This window comes from Neospora caninum, chromosome IV, assembly GCF_000208865.1.
Source record: "Neospora caninum Liverpool complete genome, chromosome IV".
Classification (NCBI taxonomy): domain Eukaryota; phylum Apicomplexa; class Conoidasida; order Eucoccidiorida; family Sarcocystidae; genus Neospora; species Neospora caninum.
The window spans coordinates 381,007-400,155 of NC_018389.1; the positions used below are offsets into that span (position 1 = coordinate 381,007).

The window sequence follows — 19,149 nt, forward strand, 5'->3', positions numbered from 1 at the left end:
AGTAGACCCATGCACCTCTAGGGTGGATTTTGGTGAAAAATTCGTTGGAGACGCAAGACTAGGAACCGAAGCCACGACTTGACTCCTTTGTCTGATTTAGTGTCTTTGGGTGTCGTGTTAGAAACGCGACCGACGGATTTCCCCTCGCTAGGCTTGAGAGTCGCTGGGTGAAAAGGACCGAAAAGAAGGGGAAGAGAACAGAGAAGGCAGACAGCGCCAAGATAAACTTCGCGAACGCGACAGGACCAGACCAACAGCAGAGCGGCGGCTTCGAGAGTCCGCTGGAGGTGAGTGGGTGGACGAAAAAACGGTGAGGAGATCGCGAAAGTTTGTATACCAGCACTCTCCAAGAGGCGAGAGAAGGAAAGCGCTGAACAGGAGCACGAGGGAGCAGAGGGAGGCCAGCGCAAACCGCAGAAGAACTCTCTGTCTCTGGAAACTGGAGATCAACGAGGAAAGTGACGAGAGCCAGGAGCTGTGTGTTTCCGCCACAACAAACCACGGCTTCGCTGACGGACCCACGGGAGGAGGAGGGGGACGAGAGAAGACAAGGAAAAAGAGATACGAGACAATGAAGGAAGCGAACGCCGTTGCAAGCGACAGGGGAGAGGGAAGCGAAACACCACGCTGGGTTGTGGCACGAACAAATTGGTTGTAACTCGACTCTCCGAACGTCTTTCAAAACGTGGAGTGGTCGACAGAGAGAGGAGCTGAGTGAGAAGAAGAGAGGAGACGTGAGGGGACACAGGAGAGACAAAGGAAGCAGGCGGGTACCCGAATCTGTCTGAGCAGTGGAGGCCGCGGAGAGAAGAGTGTGACGCGAAAGCAGAGAAAACGGGGAAGAGACCGACAAGAAGAAACAGAAGGAAACTGGAAGGGGCCTAGTCTGGAAGTCAGGAAGAAAAGGAGAAGAGCGTGTTCCCCTCGGTTACAGAGGAGGTTGAACAGAAGGGACCAAATCGTCGACGACCCCGAGAAATTCGCACATGCAATTGGTCTTCCCCGGCACAATTTTTACGCTTTCGCGAAGCTGCCTTCCAGCCGAAAAACCATCCGTTCCGCTGCTGCCGTCGTCGTCGTCGTCTCTGTGCACGCGCTCCTTGTGGGGGCCGAGAGAAGGGTCTGTGGTCGTTGCACAAATGTGCGGGCCTATACATAGACAGTACCTATCGACGGCAGCCTCTCTGTGCCCGTCTGTCTCGCTGGGGTTTCCGACTATTAGCCGAATTGCCGTGCTCAAACGGAGAGTGGAGGACCTTGCCGGGTGGTCGTAGCGGACCAACAGGGGCCAACCTCGAGAAGTCGACAAACTCGCCCTCTCTCTTGGCGTCGTTTCTGCGGCTTTGTCTGTAGCAGAAAGAAACGCCGACTTTTTGTTCGTTTTCGTTCGCAGAAAACACGCATAGCGTTCTCGAGCGCCGAGAAGACGGAGCCGCGAGCACCGTGCAGTTTGTGTTCTCGGGATCTCGACGTCGGACAGGCGTGGCAAGAGTGCGTAGCGCTTTTCTGTGACGCATGAGGAAGAAGACTAGAAGAAGACTAGGTAGAGAAAGGGAAACACGAGCGAACGCGAGTTGGTTTCTGTCTTTTCCTTTGCGGCCCGTACCTTTGTTTTCTCGTCCACGCGCCATCTCGCCTCTCTGCGCCTCACGGCGTTCACAGTGGACGAGAGGCTCCGCAGCCGCTAACTTTCCTTCTGGTCTCCCGTCCGCCGACACCCGAAAAGCGAACGCGTGTAGAGAGACAGACGGTGCGAGAAACTAAAGCCTCCCCTCGGATCCACCGTGTCCAGAGGCCTGGCGCCCCGCTTGAGTCTGCTCACACACTCTGGCCCGCTCCCACTCTTCCGCCTTCTTGGCGAACGGTCCCGTCTCTTCCTCGCCTCTTCACTCAGTGCCCGCCTGTTCCCCCTGTTCTCTGCCTCACGCCGAGAAGATGGCCTTTCTCTCCTCGCCGCTCTTCGCCGCAAAGGCGAGCCTCGCCGCGCGAGTCCACACGCTGGGCTGTCCGGCCACTGTCGCCTCCCCGCTGTGTGCTCGCTCTTTCACTTCTCCGCTCTCGGCTGTCCTTCTTCCCGTCTCGCCGCGTCGCCACTTCTCTGTCTACAGCCACAACATCCGCCCAGACAAGCACGAGTTGCCTGCCTCAGAGGTTCCCCTCTTCTACAACCGTTTTGATCAGGCAGATCACCCGTCACTGTGGCAGCTGGAGGAACAGCAACAGCAAAAACACCTCGACAAGGAAGTCACCGATGTGTCGGAACTCGTCGAGCCCGTCAGCAGCCCCCACCAGACTGAGGGTTGGTTCAAACGCGTCAGGTACTGGCACTACAAGGAGACCGCGGAGCCAACTTTCCCTCGAACTCCCGATCTCTCGAAAGGAGGTAGGCGATATGCGCGGCGCAAGCACAGCGCGGAAGGGATCCGCGCAGATCGAGAGGGGAACCTGCTGAAAGTGGTGACAGAAGGGTGGAGGGGAAAAAACAAGGGAAAAAGGCACAGCGTACACACTAACGGATGGAAGTGGGGATCGAGACGAAAGAGAAACAAATCTGCTCCGGATCGCACACGGACGTTTCGCAAGAAAGGTCGAGGAAACATCACGTGCTTGGGACTTCTTTCCTTTCCACTCGCGTGGCGTTCGTGTACCTCCTGTCACACGCTCGGATATTCGTTTCTTTTCCTCTTTCCTCGAGTGGCCTTGCTCCTGTTCAATCTGTGTCTCGCTCTTCATTGCCAGTGATCAGGCCGGATTCTTTTCCTCTCCGTCGTGGTTGTCTCGGGAGACGCCCACTTCAGGGACACTTTGTGCAGTCCGTCTCCATGTGTTCCCGCGCTCGCGCCTGCTGTCTCCTCCTCGTTCTCCGTCAAACGAATCCGAGGACCGTGGTCCTGATCATACTAGCATCTGGGTAGTTGTTTTCTTCCGCCGTCAATACGAGAGAGAACGGCAATCCGTGTCTGACGCTTCACTCGGGGGTAACGGCGAGAGAAAGCTCCTCAGACGCTCTCTCCGGCCTCGCACGCGTGAAGACCGTCTGTGGCTGGTGTGTGTCCGTCTGGTGCGTTTCGCGTGCCGGGGAACTGTCCCTTCTGGACTCGTCGTTCCAGCTTCTCTCCCCGTCTGACCGCCTCGTCGGTGCTTTCTCTCTGCAGAACTGGCGGCCGGTGCGACTGTCACGCGCACGAGTGTGTGGCACGACCCGAACGAGCCGGCGATCGTTTCCATCTCTCGCTTCACTCCCGACAACTTCCGAGCCGTCGGTTTCGCGGAAAACATTCCCAATCCGGACTCCACCAACAGCGACGCTCATCCCGACTTCCGCGAGTATCGCCTCGGGCCTGGCAGCGTCGACCGTCGACCTTTTGTCTACTTCATGTCGGCTTCGTATTTCTTCATCACGGCGTCCATGATGCGTTCTTTTCTCTGCAAATGGGTCCACTATTGGTGGGTGTCGAGGGTAAGTCAAACAGCAAGGCGCCATCGGAGAAGTCGGAGACACACCATGTCGGAGACGGCACATCCGCGAAAGGAGAGAGACATGACGCCTCATATGTTTTATCGGACGGGAATCGCCTTTGTCTGTCTTGATCATTGCATGTCAACGGATCTTCCCAGCTGCTCCAATAAGTTTGCCTGTTTGATCACTGATTTCCCGTGAGCAAAGGTGACTTCTTTCTAGTGTGCGTCTCTCCTTGGTGCACATAACTGGACGAGTACACATGTACACTTATGTATATCCAATTATGTTGATGCAGCTGTCTGAATACGAATTAGCTTGTGTCAGGTGCCTTGTCTCTTTGTTGAACCAGGAACAAATGATGTATGCGGCTAAGTGTGTGTCATGTCGGGATCTTCGCGGGGCCGCCCTCACGTGCATGCCCACGAACCGTGACAGGGAAATGGAAGACAGCGAGTGCATTCCACCCAAGAAGCACAGAGGTATGCATACTTATTGTGGAGTGTCTTCCTGCTTTGTGTTGTAGGACATGCTTGCTGCTGGAACGACAGAAGTTGACCTGCGACCGATTCAAGAGGGTATGACGGCAGTCTTCAAGTGGCGTGGCAAGCCCGTTTTTGTGCGTCATCGTACAGCTGAGGACATCGCCAAGGCTCAGTAAGTCACAAATGAAATGCCAATCACCTTTTCTGTCCCCGTCGTCACGTGTGCTCGTCTGCTGTACTGTTTTCTATTGAGATGTCAATGTGTACGTAGACTGCCTCGGGAATGGATTCTTCAATTCGACGAAAAGAAACCAGGAATTTTCACGCCTCTGTGACGATCGCTCGACGTCTTCCCCATGAGGCGACCACCTGGTTTGTCCATCTTATCGTCTTTTTCCCCTTTGTTGATCAGGGCGGACGACGCATTGATTGGAACAATGAAGGACCCTCAGTTAGATAGCGAGCGCTGCCCTCGGCCCCAATGGCTCATTAATATCGGTGTATGTACACACCTCGGGTGTATCCCCACCGATGGCGGCAACTACGGCGGCTGGTTCTGCCCGTGCCATGGCTCGCACTATGATACGTCAGGTGAATATGGCTTCGAGAAAAAAGCTGAGCGAAAAGCAAACCTCTGCAGTTTTTGGTTCGAAATGTCGCTTCACAGACTGTAGCGATGACTGCGTACGCGCCTCATGGTGTGTATTCGAGCAGTCTATATTTGTGTAAGAAATGCTCCCTTTAATTCCACGTCGAAATACTAGAGTGGTGTTTATTTACCTGGACTGCAGAGGTGATGGCAGTGGAAATACGTGTTTTCTGGAGCATTATGGGGTCACGAGTCTGTTCAAATATACGCGTGTATGATGCATATGTGTGTATACAAATGCATATGTGTACCGACGACTTTAGGCACGAAGAAGAGATGAACTGGTGGAAGCTCGGAACCGTTCGGCGTTGGAAAGTGTAATTTACTAGTATTTATTTGGGTTTCTTCTCTTTCACTTTCGTTCTTTTCTCCATGTGTTTCATTCGTTTTTTTGCTTGCCCAGGTCGGATCCGCCTTGGCCCCGCCCCCGCCAACCTCGAACTACCACCGACAGTTTTCCTCGATGACCATACCGTCAAACTGGGCTAAGAAGAGAAAGAGAGGTCATTCAGATGAAGCTGCGCTCAAAGAGAAAACCCACACGTTTCAGGTGGCGCTATGGAAAAAGAAGAGGAATCACCAGTCGGGGAGAGAATAGGTGGGAACGACAGAGAAGACTGCCCTGCAGTCGACTGAAGGAAAAAGACGAAAGAAGTCGGAGAAAAGACGTGGGTTTCACCTGTGTTTACGTGTACACCACATGATTTTTTATTTGTTTCGGCGTAGACTTTGATGTGTCGAAAGGATTTCAGTCAAGGTGACGGCGACTGCAGAAAAATGAAGAAGGAAATGAAGAAGCGGGCCGGGTTATGGGAGGGCATTGCTCAGAGCAGACGACAGTGTGTCTTCGCTATCGAGTGTGATTGTAAAGCTTTTCCTCTATCTTCTCGCTTCTCCGAACATTCGGGGTCGAGAAATGACTGAAAGTACACGGCACATTTTGCGCAGTCTTCTAGTTTTACACGGCGTCGAGCGAACTGCTGCACTGAAGGTCACGACTACATCTGCATCCAATGTTAATGGTTGCTTACACAAGTCCGGCTCGTTAGCTGGTTGTTTGTCCCTCCAGTAGCAAAGAGATCGTCTCGCCCAGCCAAGAGAAGACAAGATACTTTCTCCTTGACGTGTACGCCTAGTGCTGCAGACAGATAGCGTTTTTCTCCCTGCGCGTTTCCAGAGCTGATTATGCTGTGATGAAAAGTGTAGGCAGCGTCGTCTGGGTGTGCAAGAGAAAAGGCGTGGCCTACGAGCTGAAACAAAGACGTTCAAGATCTAAACCAGTAGTTAAACTCGTAGCATATCCTCCCCAAAAACAGCGTATAAATAATAATGTCTTAGAGATTATCACTCCCAGGAGCGAAGACGCAAGTCTGTGCAATGGCGTTGTCCCAGCCTAAACAGCCCTGTAGCCCGATCTTTCCCCAGCGCCACATGTACCTTTGTTGATGTCCGAAAGCCAAGATTCCCACACAACAGCTGGCGTTATACGTTTGAGCGTCATTTCTGTGCTGTTCCACCGGGTGTTTATGCCGTCGGAGCTGCCCGGGTATATTCATTTCGAAGCCCAGCAGGAGGGGGGTTCTTGGTTGTGCATAGCTTTCTCTGCAGCCTGCTGGTACTTAAATCGTGCCCTCTTTTTGTCGGCGCACAAGGAAAAAAAGCAGGGACACGTTTTTCTTTGAATCTGTACTTGTACAACTGTCAGTAGAATGCTCACTCCGAGCTGTGTCGCCGTACATGTGGCCTCTGCGAAATCGACAACCGTTGGTCGCCTTTGGGACAGACCACTTCAGCTGATTTGGACCGCCCAGTTTTTTGGGCCGCAAGCGGCTTTGATTTCAGAGGCATCCCTTGAAATCCAACAGGCTCTTACATAGTTCTATCCGGTGGTGTTTGGTGTGTTATATTTCGGTAGGCGTGGCCTGAGCTACGGTCGGGTTCAACTCCTGTACAGCAGCAGCATTTCACATGATCTTCAGGATACATAGAAACTAAGTAGCCGGAGCTACGGTCGGGTTCAACTCCTGTACAGCAACAGCATTTCACATGATCTTCTGGATACATAGAAACTAGCGAGGAACGCTGAAGTATCCCTATCCCTCTAGCTTTCTAATTGGGATCCGCAAGCAGTTGGCTGCAACGCATCTCTTTGTAGTTGTGGAGTAGGTTAACCTACCAGAGCGCGAAGGTTTCGATACATACTTAGAACTTAGAAACATCGTGACACGTGAACACTAGAGACGCCACTTGCTGGGCTTGTTTGCCCCGCATTCACCAGATTCCGCACACCCATTGGTAAACCCTTGCTGAAGATGGCAACCCACACCAAAGCTCGATAAGATTAATCTCGCAATTACCAGGCATGCTTGGTTTCTCTACGTGAGAAGCACAGCATTCTCCAGGAGCACGGAGACGTTGTATGAGTGAGATGCGAAAAAGAAAGACGCAGGCGATACAGGGGGCAGGCGTTCATTGTCGAGGCCTGCAGGCTCTTAAAATGTTTGCTGTTTCAGGGTCGCCTGTATCTAAGAAACTCCCAATTGACTGTTTGTTTAATGTTGTCTAAGCAGACCTGGCTGCAGACATGCCTGTCCGCTTAGGCCACCGAAGATATTTAAGACGTCGGGAATTAAGACTCAGAATATGAATAAGAATGCATCAGAGAACAAACAGCACAGACACGAGCGTATGCAGAAGCAGGGAAACACCCATTGTCTTGTTCCCGCCCATGTTATCACGCAGCTGGAATCGGTCTGTCTCCAAAACGCCCTTACAGGACCGTTCGGGAGGGTTGAGTCTCTCGATTTAGTCAGTGCTCTTGACGGAGACTCCTGTTGAAGTCGTTCCCATATCTGAACAACGCAGGTCTATTAAGGCATCTTTCTGCTCTCGTATCGTTGCCTCCTTCGGCGACCTACCATCCAGATGCTGTGCAGATGCGATCCGAATAATCAGGACAACAAAAAAGCATGACCCTGTCAGTGCTTTGAGAAGTAGGATGTCATGTTATGCCACTCCTAAACGAGTCATTCGCTTCCGCCCGAACACCGTTTAACGATGAAAAGGGGCGAAGTCTCTGACAGAACCTTCTCTGAAGCCCATGCCCAGTCGTACCTCTCGCTGGCTCACCTCATCTTCGGCTCGATCATTACCTTCCTCTCGGCGACACTTCACACCTCTCGATAAACCCTGCCTTTCACATTACCCAGACATTGCTGTTGGCTTTATCCCCAGGACTTCACACAATTCCCCATGAAATGCACATTGAACGGTCTACTTCACCTCGTGCCCACGGGAAATCCCTCACGTTGCTGCTTGCGCCCTAAAACTCTTCTGCCCTGAAGTTTTACCTTTCCTTGGACTGGGTAAATGAAGAAAGCCGAACAAACGTATACGGAATGAGGCTCAATCGCTATCTCAAAGGGGACAGACGTCCCGTTCCTTTGCCTGTTGTTGAACAACTCTTCGCTTGACGCATTATAATGAAAAATCATGTGATGAAAATTCATTTATCAATATTTTCGCTTATCACTCCACCTCTTCGCCTCATAGAAGAAAATTCGATTTTGGACGGCGAGTGATCGACTGAAGTCGCCGATATGGCTTTTTTCATCCTGGCCGTCGTCCTGACCGCCACCCATCAAACCCCCCTCGGCTGTCGCCGAGGCGCGCACAACAAAACCTTCTGGCATCTCTCTCCGTCGACTAGCTTTTTGAAATATTACATTCTTCTCTTACCAAGCTTACACAGGCGCTACTTTGCTACATCTCTCTGTCTCTTTCACTTTTCTCTGACGTCGTTTGCAGAATGTACATTATGGCGAAGACAGGAGGCGTGCAGCGACGGCGTGGAGGGTTCAAGTCCAAGGCCCGTAAGCTCGTGGCAGTTTGCATGGGTGGAGTATTTTTGCTTTCCAGCTTCCAGGTTGTTGCAGATTCACTGCAGGAAGGACTTCAGACACGAACTTTGCAGCAGGAGTCAGCTGACTCGACTGTTACACCAACAATCGTCGGTACAACCGCCACATGTACTTTCCCAACGGCAGGGGCACCGCAAACCGTCGCAGCCAGGAGTGGCTTGACGCTCTCAAAAGGAAGCCTGACTGCTATTTTGCAGTGTTCTGCTGAAAGCGCTGAACGCCTATTCCCTATACCGGAGGGTCTGGGTGCAAACGTGTGCGTCCCCAGCAAAAAAGCCCTAAAAAACAGCCCTACATCCAATATTAACTGCGCCGCAGTTGAAGGCACGGACAGCGTGCTGAAGGACCTTTTGGGGACAAGCCGGAACATCAGTTGGACAGCAAAATCTGACGCCAAGAGCCGCGGGACGCCAGCCACCAAAGAGTGGAGCTTAGAACTACTAGACTCAGACCTGCCTCTATCTGAGAAGACCTTCTTCGTCGGCTGTCAGGAGACGCAGACGCAGCATAACAAGCGTGCAGTGCAAACGAAGTCGACATGTACTGTAACAGTAAACGTCGAAGCCAGAGCTTCTTCTGTTGGGGAGAATAACGTGGTCACCTGCGCTTACGGCAAAAACAGCAACCCTAAGCCCTTGGAGGTCGACATGACAACAGCGAACAACACCCTGACCATTGACTGCGGTTCCTAGGGTTCTCTCAGTCCGGCGTCATATGAGACTCAGTTTTGCGATCCTCAGGAAAAAGATTTGAAAAACTGCGCCAAGAAGGATTATGTTGATATTCTTCCGACTTTCCGTACGACTTGGTGGACAACAGAGAATGAAGGTAGTTCGGTGAAGCTGACAATCCCGGAGACGGAGTTTCCGGAATCGGAACAACAGTTCCGATTGAGCTGCGTCCCCAAAAAGACGACAGAGACTTCGGACGCGAAAGCATCACCGAATGGTGACAAGGAAGACGGCTCTGAGCAGACTGTTCCAACCACGTCAAACTGCAATGTGATTGTGACTGTTAAGACATCAAACTCCTCTTCTTTGGCCTCTTCAAGTGCGCAAATGGCAGTCTTAGCCGGTGGTGCGACCGTGTTAACAGGTTTCGTTGTGGGGTCCTTTTAGAAAGTCCGTGATCTTAGTTTCGCTGTAGATTCCGACAATATTTGCTGGGTTGCTGAATTTCAGCAATTTTAAAGATCCGGTTGGGTCCCCAGTTTGTCGCACGTTGCAGACATCCTACCGAGCTGTTCCTCCCCCGCTCTGTCCGAAGCGGATTTGTAGCCAAGGTGTGGCATGGGGCTCGTTTCCGTGAGTAAGTTGCATGTGTGATGCTGGGGTATGATGAGCTGGAGAGGCAAATATACAGCAGGGTACCAATGTATATCTCCGTTGCTCAGGTTGTGTATAACTCGCCCTGCCGTTCCACGTCCTTCCGTGGGAGGCTGAACTGGGGACAAGTAAATGAGCAACCTTCCTCGAAGCATGCGTTTCCCACGATGGACGGGATGGCTATGTCGCGTCGAGGACATTGACACTGTGTGTGCCTGGTGCAACAGCACAGCTCAATCAGGAGCGAGCCTTTGTCGGAGGTAGCGTAGCCCTCGACTTGTCAACGGAATTGTGAGGGAATCCCGGTTGTTTCCACAACCTGGTAATCTGTCGGTCAAATCCACCACCTTCTCCCTCAGAAATCACTTGTCGGAACCGGGTACAGATTTGAGGTCGTGTCCACTCCAGATTTGACACTATCCGCCATTAGAAGCACACGTGACAGTGTTAGTTGCAATGTATCTGGACGCATTAACTCGTTACCTCCCATCAGTGCCCGAAACGTGAGAGGTTACGAAATTTTCGCCGGTCTACCAGAGGCCCACCTCGGTGCTCCTACGGCTCCTCGCAATGGGGTATTCCACAGTCTCTTGTTTCGGCATTTCTACAGACCGAATCCAGCCACAAATTCGTGCACTCTTCCGGTTAACTGTTTGTCTCTTCGATATCTTTTCCCATACTGCGGGCAGCTCCACCTTGAGGATATTTTTCTCCAAGAGCGATTTGTGAGACGCATTCGTGCCCCTTGAAATTATAAACGACAGTATGGACTGCGCGTAAGCCAATACCCACATCTGTCGTCGCCACGATTCATTCCATCGTGAGGACACTCAGACACGCACACTTGGAGATCTCCACTCACCACATGCAAAAAAATTGAAGGGCAACGTGATTCGGTGCGATACATGATTAGGAATGTGGAGTCCAGCTACTTTTTTTCTGCTTTTCTTACTTGTCCATGCCCCAAAACGTCTCGCGCCTTCTTTCATCTGTTTTTCTAGAAAATGCACATTCCCTACAATATTCATTGCTAACTCGGATCGTATGCTGGCATCGCTACGCTTGTCTTCTGTTCGCCCGCCTGATTCACTCCTTCGGTCTCCTCGATGTCACACCGGCCGAATTCTGTGCCCTTCCGTCGGTCAATGGTCCTCAAGTCAGTGTGGAATGCAAACTGAACGCTCAAAGAAACCACTGAGCGGGGTGGAGTTGCTACTGCGTCTCCAACATATACAGGAGGGCAACACTCATTTCTCTCATTGCTTGTAGCAGAGGCCAAGAAAAAATCCCTTATTGTGTTCGCGGTCATGTGAGACCACTTCAGTGTTCCTTTCACTTCCTCACAAGAAATGTACGACGAAAACAACTGTGAGAATGGAGAGGTCAGACAATCGCGAACCTCCAACAGAGAAGAATAAGTGTTCACGTTCGTCCTCTGCTTCCAGGTGTCCCAGCACCGATCTTGGGGGAAGACACAGGAATGAGGGCGAAATGACCGCAGTCAGTCCATTCCTGCTACCTTTGAGTTTTTGGTTTTTGTTTTCCTGGCATCTTTGCTTCTGATTTTCGGTGAGTTCGATGTGGTGCCGGGAGTCACCTTGGTCTCACCGGTCTTCATCCGCACGCGCGTTTTTCCCGGCAACGAAACCGAGGGAGCTCGTGTCGTGAGGTGCCGCTTGAGGAGATTGAGGCGTTGACGACGGTCAACAGACTTTTTGTACAGTTTGTGAATTTTTATGGCTGATTTGTTCGGTGAGCTCTCCATTCACTGACTTCTTTCCTTTTGCTTTTACTCGTCCCCGAGTTTCGTGGAAGTTGTTATGAGTCTCAACATCATGGCGAGATCAGGGAGCATCCGGCAACGACATGGAGGGTTGGGGTCCAAGGCCCGCAAGCTCGCGGCAGTTGGCGTGGTTGGAGTTTTGCTCTTCTCCAGGGGACAAGCGGTTGCAGATGATCTCCATGAAGGACTCCAGAATCGTGGTTTGCAGGCGCAGCAAAAGGTCACGACTGTTGCGCTGTCAGTCACCGGTACAACCGCTAAATGTGCGTTTCCAGCGACACGCGAAGCAGGCGAACCAGGCGAAGCAGACACCGCCCCCGCAAGTGGCAGCGTGACGCTGTCGAAAGGAATTCTAACGGCCACTTTGCAGTGTTCCAGTCAAAGTGCTGAGACCCTCTCGACGATACCGACAAATCTGGCTCATAAAGTTTGTGGTCCAAAACAGGGACACTCACCAGAAGCCGGTAGCTGCACGGTTACGGGCAGCTCGTTAGTCGGCACAGAAACAGAGCTGAAACAACTCCTCGGGACAACCCGTGAGATCAAGTGGATAAAAGACCAGAGCCCCGATGTGAGACCCAACACACAATGGAGCTTGGCCCTCCAGGAGTCAGACCTGCCTCTATCAGAGAAGACCTTCTTCGTCGGCTGTCAGCAGACGCAGACACAGAATAAGAAGGGTTCAGCGCAAACGAAGTCGACATGTACTGTAACAGTAAACGTCGAAGCCAGAGCTTCTTCTGTTGGGGAGAATAACGTGGTCACCTGCGCTTACGGCAAAAACAGCAACCCTAAGCCCTTGGAGGTCGACATGACAACAGCGAACAACACCCTGACCATTGACTGCGGTTCCGAGGGTTCTCTCAATCCGGCGTCATATGAGACTCAGTTTTGCGATCCTCAGGAAAAAGATTTGAAAAACTGCGCCAAGAAGGATTATGTTGATATTCTTCCGACTTTCCGTACGACTTGGTGGACAACAGAGAATGAAGGTAGTTCGGTGAAGCTGACAATCCCGGAGACGGAGTTTCCGGAATCAGAACAACAGTTCCGATTGGGCTGCGTACCAGTGACGACTACTTCGAATGGCGCCACAAACGAGAATAACAAGTTGCATGAAGACGAGGAGGGTGGTGCAGAGACTGTTACATCAACGAGCTGCAATGTGTTGGTGACTATCAAGACCAGCGCCGCTTCGTATGCGTCACACACTATGCAAATGCTGACAGCAGCCTCGGGAGCGGCCGCAGTGACAGGGCTCATTGTTGGCTCCTTGTAAGGAGGCCGGTGATCCTGTGCCTACCCCAGAGTCCAGTGTCTCAGCGTGCCGCCCTAGTTTCCGCCATTTTGCTGTTGTGGAGAGGCTCTCTTTCCCACCACATTCAGCCCTCGCTTCGAGGTAGGTTTCTTCGGTATTCGGAGACCGCATCTCATCTTGTCCAAATGATACGTAGATGCTTGGACCGTGGCATGCTGGAAGGTTAAGGGCGTTGTGGTATGTGCACCAGGACAAATGTGCACGTCGACCACAGCATCTATCTTTTTCTGCTTTCGATGGAAGCGTTTTTGATACGTGTGTGATAAATGCATATAAAGGGAAGGCACGCGTGCATTAGCGAACCCGCCCTGATGTGCTTGGACTGGAGAAGACGTTGTCATGGTTCTTCGCGGATATACCCTCGATGTGAGCGTGATGAAAGGCGTGAGCTCCGGTTTCGAAACACAGATCAATGCGCTGCTGTCCATCAATCGACAACAGCAGGCCTGAGTCTTTCGTACCTTACGAGCGCTCGTGTAGCCGGCTACCGGGGATTGAACTCATTCTCAGTGGCTTAACTAATACATGTGTCGCGCGCATTGGTTGATGATTGTCTTGTTCTCGCATCACTGGTCCACACGGTAGTGACCACGACGAAAAATCGGTCCCGCGCCCTCGGCTCTCCTGGTTCAGGTGGGTCGGGTAAGCAGCTTGGGGGTGTGTTTGTGCGTGTGGGTGGCCATGATGAGTTAGTGGCTCCATGTTTTTCCATTTTTGCAGATTGGGGACCGCTGCTCGGGAATATAGCAACTGCCAGACAAACCGCCAAATTTCCACCACCTTTGAATGAGGGCTGCCTCACGAGTGTAGTGCATGTTCGATAACAATGGGGTTTGCAGCATACACAACATATCAAACGTGGCCAGGGCTCCAAGACGCATGCCCATCTTGCTCTTCTCTGCTCGGCGATCAATCGATGACCACTTGTCATGACCGGGGGAACGACTGATGGTTGTGCCATTCGGATAGCCAAAGACAGGCCCAGCTACAGGGTACTGCAGCCCTTATGAAATATCACGCCAACATGGCCTACTGCACATCGCGCGGATATGACCCAGGGATCGGGTGCTCCCTGGACGGCGTATTCCATTTTTCCGTCCCGAACTCTTGTCTCGTCCGCGGCATTCGCTTGGAGAGGAAACACGCACTCCACATCAATAGTCCGTCTCATCCCGTCTCAGTCTGTTAGGCTCCTGCTGAGAACACTTCTCTGTACTATGCACCCGCTTCTTAATATGGAATTCTGGCAAAAGACCCTCAGAACACACGTGCTGCGTTTCATACCATGTCGAATGTCTCGTTCGCAATCCCTGCCGTTGAAACACGTTACCTTCCATTTCCCCTCTCTGGTACAATCTCAATCCCAAATTTCACCTCTCTCGGGCATCAGCAAGACAGTTTTTTTTGTCAAACGGCCTTCAGCAAGAACCGGGGAATTCATATGGAACTGGCACATTCGGTGAAAACCCTGCGGTATCTTGCCACTGTGCACCCCCTCCAGTAAAACACTACGTCCACTTTATTCTCGGAGTCAAAAACGCCCACTCTCTCACACTGACCTTATCCCCACAGAAGCCTTCTATCCGCTTGTTCTTCCTTCCCGTTGGACTGGGCGGTGGACGCAGTCGAACAAACCCAGAAGAAACGGGGCTGAAAGTCGTCGCCATCGGACAGAAAAACCTTCATTGCTACTCTACTCACCGACCCTTCACTCCGCGCACGATCAAAAGAAACTAATGAGAAAATTGATATGGCACTCGTTCGTTGCCTCTCCTCAGCCCATAGCCCATCTCCCCTGACGGTACAGAAGCAAGCAATTTTGGCGGTGAGCGAGTTACCCGACCGGAGTCCCTGAAGTCCCGGAAGATAATTTGCTTCGTGTCGGCGCCTGCTCTGACCAGCGCCGCGAAGCCGCCTCGAACTGTCGCCCAGCCACTGACCGCGTAGCCTGCAGCCGAGCCATGTCTGCCTAGACTCCTTCTTTGTGAAGTATAACCGTGTTCTCGCTATAAAAAATCCATATGCAAAGCCTTGTTCTCTCTCGCTTTTCCAATTTTTGCTCAATTCGTGTCCATAGCGTACATAATGGCGAGGAGAGGAAGCATGCAGCAACGTCGTGGAGGGTTAAGTCGAAGGCCCGCAAGTTGGTTGCAATTTGCATGGGTGGAGCTTTGTTGCTTTCCAGCGGCCAGGCTGTTGCAGGTCCTCTGCCCGAAAGACTTCAGGATAAAGGTTTTCAGCAGCAGAAAACGGTCACAAGTGTTCAGCCAGCAATTAGTGGGGCGACCGCTACATGCACGTTTCCAACGGCAGGCGCAGGCGGAGCCGCCGTCACACCTGGCGGTGGTATCTTGACGTTGGCGAAAGAAAGTCTGTCGGCTACTTTGCAGTGTTCTGTTCAAGACAGTTCCACGCTATCCACGATACCACAGAATCTGGAAACAAAAGTCTGTGTCGCAAAGGAACAAGGTTCAAAGGCAGTCGATAGCTGCACGATTGGTCAAACTGAGTTAGATGGCACAGAAACCGATCTGAATCACCTGCTAGGTGCAAAGCGCGAAATCGAATGGACCAAAACTCCAGAGAGTCAGGGCCGCATAGCCCAAGCCACTACGGCATGGAACTTGAAGCTTCTGGAATCGGATGTGCCATTCTCAGACAAGTCCTTCTTCGTCGGCTGTCAGGAGACACAGTCGCAGGGTAAGAATGGTTCAGCGCAAACGAAGTCGACATGTACTGTAACAGTAAACGTCGAAGCCAGAGCTTCTTCTGTTGGGGAGAATAACGTGGTCACCTGCGCTTACGGCAAAAACAGCAACCCTAAGCCCTTGGAGGTCGACATGACAACAGCGAACAACACCCTGACCATTGACTGCGGTTCCGAGGGTTCTCTCAGTCCGGCGTCATATGAGACTCAGTTTTGCGATCCTCAGGAAAAAGATTTGAAAAACTGCGCCAAGAAGGATTATGTTGATATTCTTCCGACTTTCCGTACAACTTGGTGGACAACAGAGAATGAAGGTAGTTCGGTGAAGCTGACAATCCCGGAGACGGAGTTTCCGGAATCAGAACAAACGTTTCGTGTAGCCTGCGTCCCCCGCACGGCAAATTCCGAGGAATCTGATCCTGCAGCGAAGGCTAGGGCAAGCGAGGGAGCACAGACAGATGTGACTACGTCGAATTGCAATGTGGTTGTGACTGTGAAGTCAGGAAGCGCTGCATCGTCAACTGGTCAATTGGTAGCTACAGTCTCGGGTGCGGTTGCTTTGTTAGGGCTCTTGCTGGGCTCGTTGTAATCATTGCGATGTTGTGTCGTTTTGGGCGTTCAATGCTTCAAGGCGCTGTCTCTATTTCAGCAACTGTTCAGCGTTTCCTGCCGAGCCTGTTTTCACAATTTTCGGAGTATATCCAAGATGGGTTTCTCATCCTCGAATAACCGATGTGTGCGTCATGGACCGAAGTCACAAGGGAATGCAGGTTGGTATATTTGATGTTTTGGCTGTCCTGGGGCCAGGGGCCGCAGTTCAGAAGTATACACCGAGAGTGGCGTTAAAACCGTGGCTGTGCCTTTGGGCGACTTGCGAGCGGGACATGCCACGCCAATAGCAGTAGATGGGCCTTGTGCTCGTTGGTAACCCCGCTGTTCCGTTTGTCCGTTTGTGCCGAATTAAAATGTGTCATGCCTCTTCGGAGGAATGGTCCGCGGATTTGGATGTGACGACACACTGAGTGCCGTTGTTCGAAACACCAGACAGTCCAGTTGCTATCATGGCTCTGCAAGAGCAGGCCTTTGGTTTTGTCCTCACAAACGTTGTCGGAGGGGTTTTTTAGTCAGCGTCACTCTTTTGGGGTTTTGTCTGCTTTCTCGAGTCACCGCCTTCCACAGATTTGGTGTTGTGAAGATTGGTTTGAGGAATCGCTCCTTACGGCACCGCATAAAGAGACGAGCTCAGGTGAAGTGGCACCAAGGGTGTTTCACTCGTTTCATTCTTTCACATTTCTACGAAGAGGGGCTGGCCCATGAGTGTTTCAGTCTACGATAGAACGGATCAACTGATTCTCCGCAGTCTGTTGGAATGCACGGTGAGGCGTCGACGTCGTCCTCAGATCTAGCGCTCAGGTGCAAATGGGCGGCAGGGTTTTCTGTGACAACGTCCTGACTCTCCTCAGATTGTGGGCAATGTGTGTACTGCATATTCGATACACCGATTGTGCACACTCTTTTCAGCAAACTATTCACGTCACCGCGAAGTGTCCATGCTCCTTTGCCTTTTTCGGCTCCTTCGACTCTAAGCTTCGCGAGTGCATTTCTCGCAATGTACAACAATGCTCTTCGTTAATCGACTACAAAAAAGAGTTTGCGTCTGTTCTTGAATATTATGCGTCCTGGCAGACCACGCTGCCGTTATCTTACTGTCTCGCTGGCATCAGCGACACCTTGATACCTTCTACATTCACTCTTCGGGCAGTGCCGAGCTCCAAAAACGCACACACACACATTGTCACAATGTTTTTCTCCTTACCCCCTCATTATCGATGTTCCTGTCCTGTCCTTTCTCCATCTTTCGTGCATTCGTGCATGCTACATAATGCAATCAGGCCGTGCCCAGTTTCAGAGCATACTGGCCTCCGAAGGTGGACACAGAAGATCTCCGTCTCTCCATTAATCTGCCTCTTTGTGACTTTACTTGCGAGAGCCCTCATACCGCGGAGTTGTAGCCTGCCGCTAAATCCGTGCCACCAGGAACCCAAAAAAGCGTGCAACGGGTCAGATGCAACAGCCTTCAATGACTCAGACGGAAACTGGTGCCTTCGTCCTCCGCTCCTGACCCCACCATCACTTCCACAAACGTCCAGGAATGAGAAAAACCTGTAAACAAGACGCTTGATAGAACCTTCCTTTCTACTTCTTCTCATTTACCGTCCATCAGCGACAAGCCGCAAGCACTGTGTAGTCTTCAGCAAAACTCATTGTCCCCCCCCGTCACCCCCCCCCCTGACTCGCGTATCGCACAGAGTCATTCATCCTGACGCGGGTCATCATCGGCATCGGCCCCCGTGGCCATGGGCCGCGAGCGAAGATTGTCGGCGGGGGCGTGCATCCCGCTGGGGGAAGCGACTGCTGTGCCTAGAGAGGTGCGATTATAGTATGATTTCCGATTTTGCGATGAGACGGTTCCTCTAATATGCTGGTCATTTTAACGCTCGTCAAGTCCCCTTGAGAGTTTTCCTTATGGCGAGGATAGGAAAGGTTTAGCAGCGCCGCGGCGGGTTGAGGACGAAGGCCCTCAAGTTGATCGCGGTGTGCATTGGTGGAGCTTTGTTGCTTTCTAGCGGGCAAGCAGCTGCAGATCAACTACGTGAAGGCCTTCAGCGTCGGAGTTTGGCCGGAGAAATCAACCCTGTCGAACCATCCATCGGGACTGCGGTCGCCACTTGCGACCTGAAAAGCACATGAAGATGTGTGCCGTTTGGGGCATGGACAGGGAAGAAAGGTAGAAGCGATACGGTGCTGGAATCTTGACTTGTCATCACGTGTCTCCGACGAGCACGGTAATGCAGGTGTTGATATCCGCCAACTGTTGGGGCGTCTCTGCCTCCGAACGGCGGGACACAGCGTGACGATCACATTGGATCGCTGCCTACGCGCGGTGCACACAGTGATCTAAAATTGCGGGGGGACAGGTTGCCTCACGAATTACTCCTGAATAGCTGACTCATGCCTCAGGATACCCGCGAGTACGGGACAAGACCTATCCAACAGACGCACGTATAGCTGGAAAAGTGCAGCATTCTGTTGTCGCATTTCCGACATTCCGAGAATGCCGAAACAAAGAAAACGGACTACCCCATCGCGAGGATCCAGAGAAGCGCCTAGGTCGAGTTGTGGTAGTCGAGAACAGAAATCGCGAATCCCTCGTCATATCGGACGTGGGGCGGCTGCAATTGCTGGAGGCATATCGCGACTTGCTCTGAAGCGCTCTTCTCGTGGGAGAATAGACGGAAGTCTTCAGTGACCGCAACTCAAAATTTGTATTTGGGTGGTATAGGTTATTCATGAGAAAGGACGTACTGGATTGGCCGATATCATACGGTGCATCCTGCCAACACAAGGGCATCCCCCACAATTGGATTATCAAGTCGCATGCTGAGGACTGCCGCCTTCGACAGAGGGTCGGTCCTCAGTTTGAGTGTTGTTGATCAAGGCA

The 19,149-nt window shown here is 51.9% G+C and overlaps 3 protein-coding genes across 3 annotated transcripts; all 3 read left to right on the top strand.

The window, feature by feature from the left end:
* Positions 1–1,935: 1,935 nt before the first annotated feature.
* On the top strand, positions 1,936–5,083 carry NCLIV_010020 (ubiquinol-cytochrome c reductase iron-sulfur subunit, related; the record flags this gene model as incomplete). The annotated part of the gene is made up of 5 exons (XM_003880517.1): positions 1,936–2,383; positions 3,156–3,460; positions 3,987–4,117; positions 4,358–4,536; positions 4,998–5,083. 5 exons carry the CDS (start codon positions 1,936–1,938, stop codon positions 5,081–5,083), a joined length of 1,149 nt encoding a protein of 382 aa, XP_003880566.1.
* Positions 5,084–11,659: 6,576 nt separating this feature from the next.
* Positions 11,660–12,901, top strand: NCLIV_010030 (Bradyzoite surface protein BSR4; the record flags this gene model as incomplete). Its single annotated transcript, XM_003880518.1, has 1 exon — positions 11,660–12,901. The coding sequence occupies one exon, from the start codon at positions 11,660–11,662 to the stop codon at positions 12,899–12,901; it is 1,242 nt and encodes a 413-aa protein (XP_003880567.1).
* Positions 12,902–14,961: 2,060 nt separating this feature from the next.
* On the top strand, positions 14,962–16,236 carry NCLIV_010040 (srs domain-containing protein; the record flags this gene model as incomplete). Its single annotated transcript, XM_003880519.1, has 1 exon — positions 14,962–16,236. The coding sequence occupies one exon, from the start codon at positions 14,962–14,964 to the stop codon at positions 16,234–16,236; it is 1,275 nt and encodes a 424-aa protein (XP_003880568.1).
* Between the last annotated feature and the right edge of the window lie 2,913 nt (positions 16,237–19,149).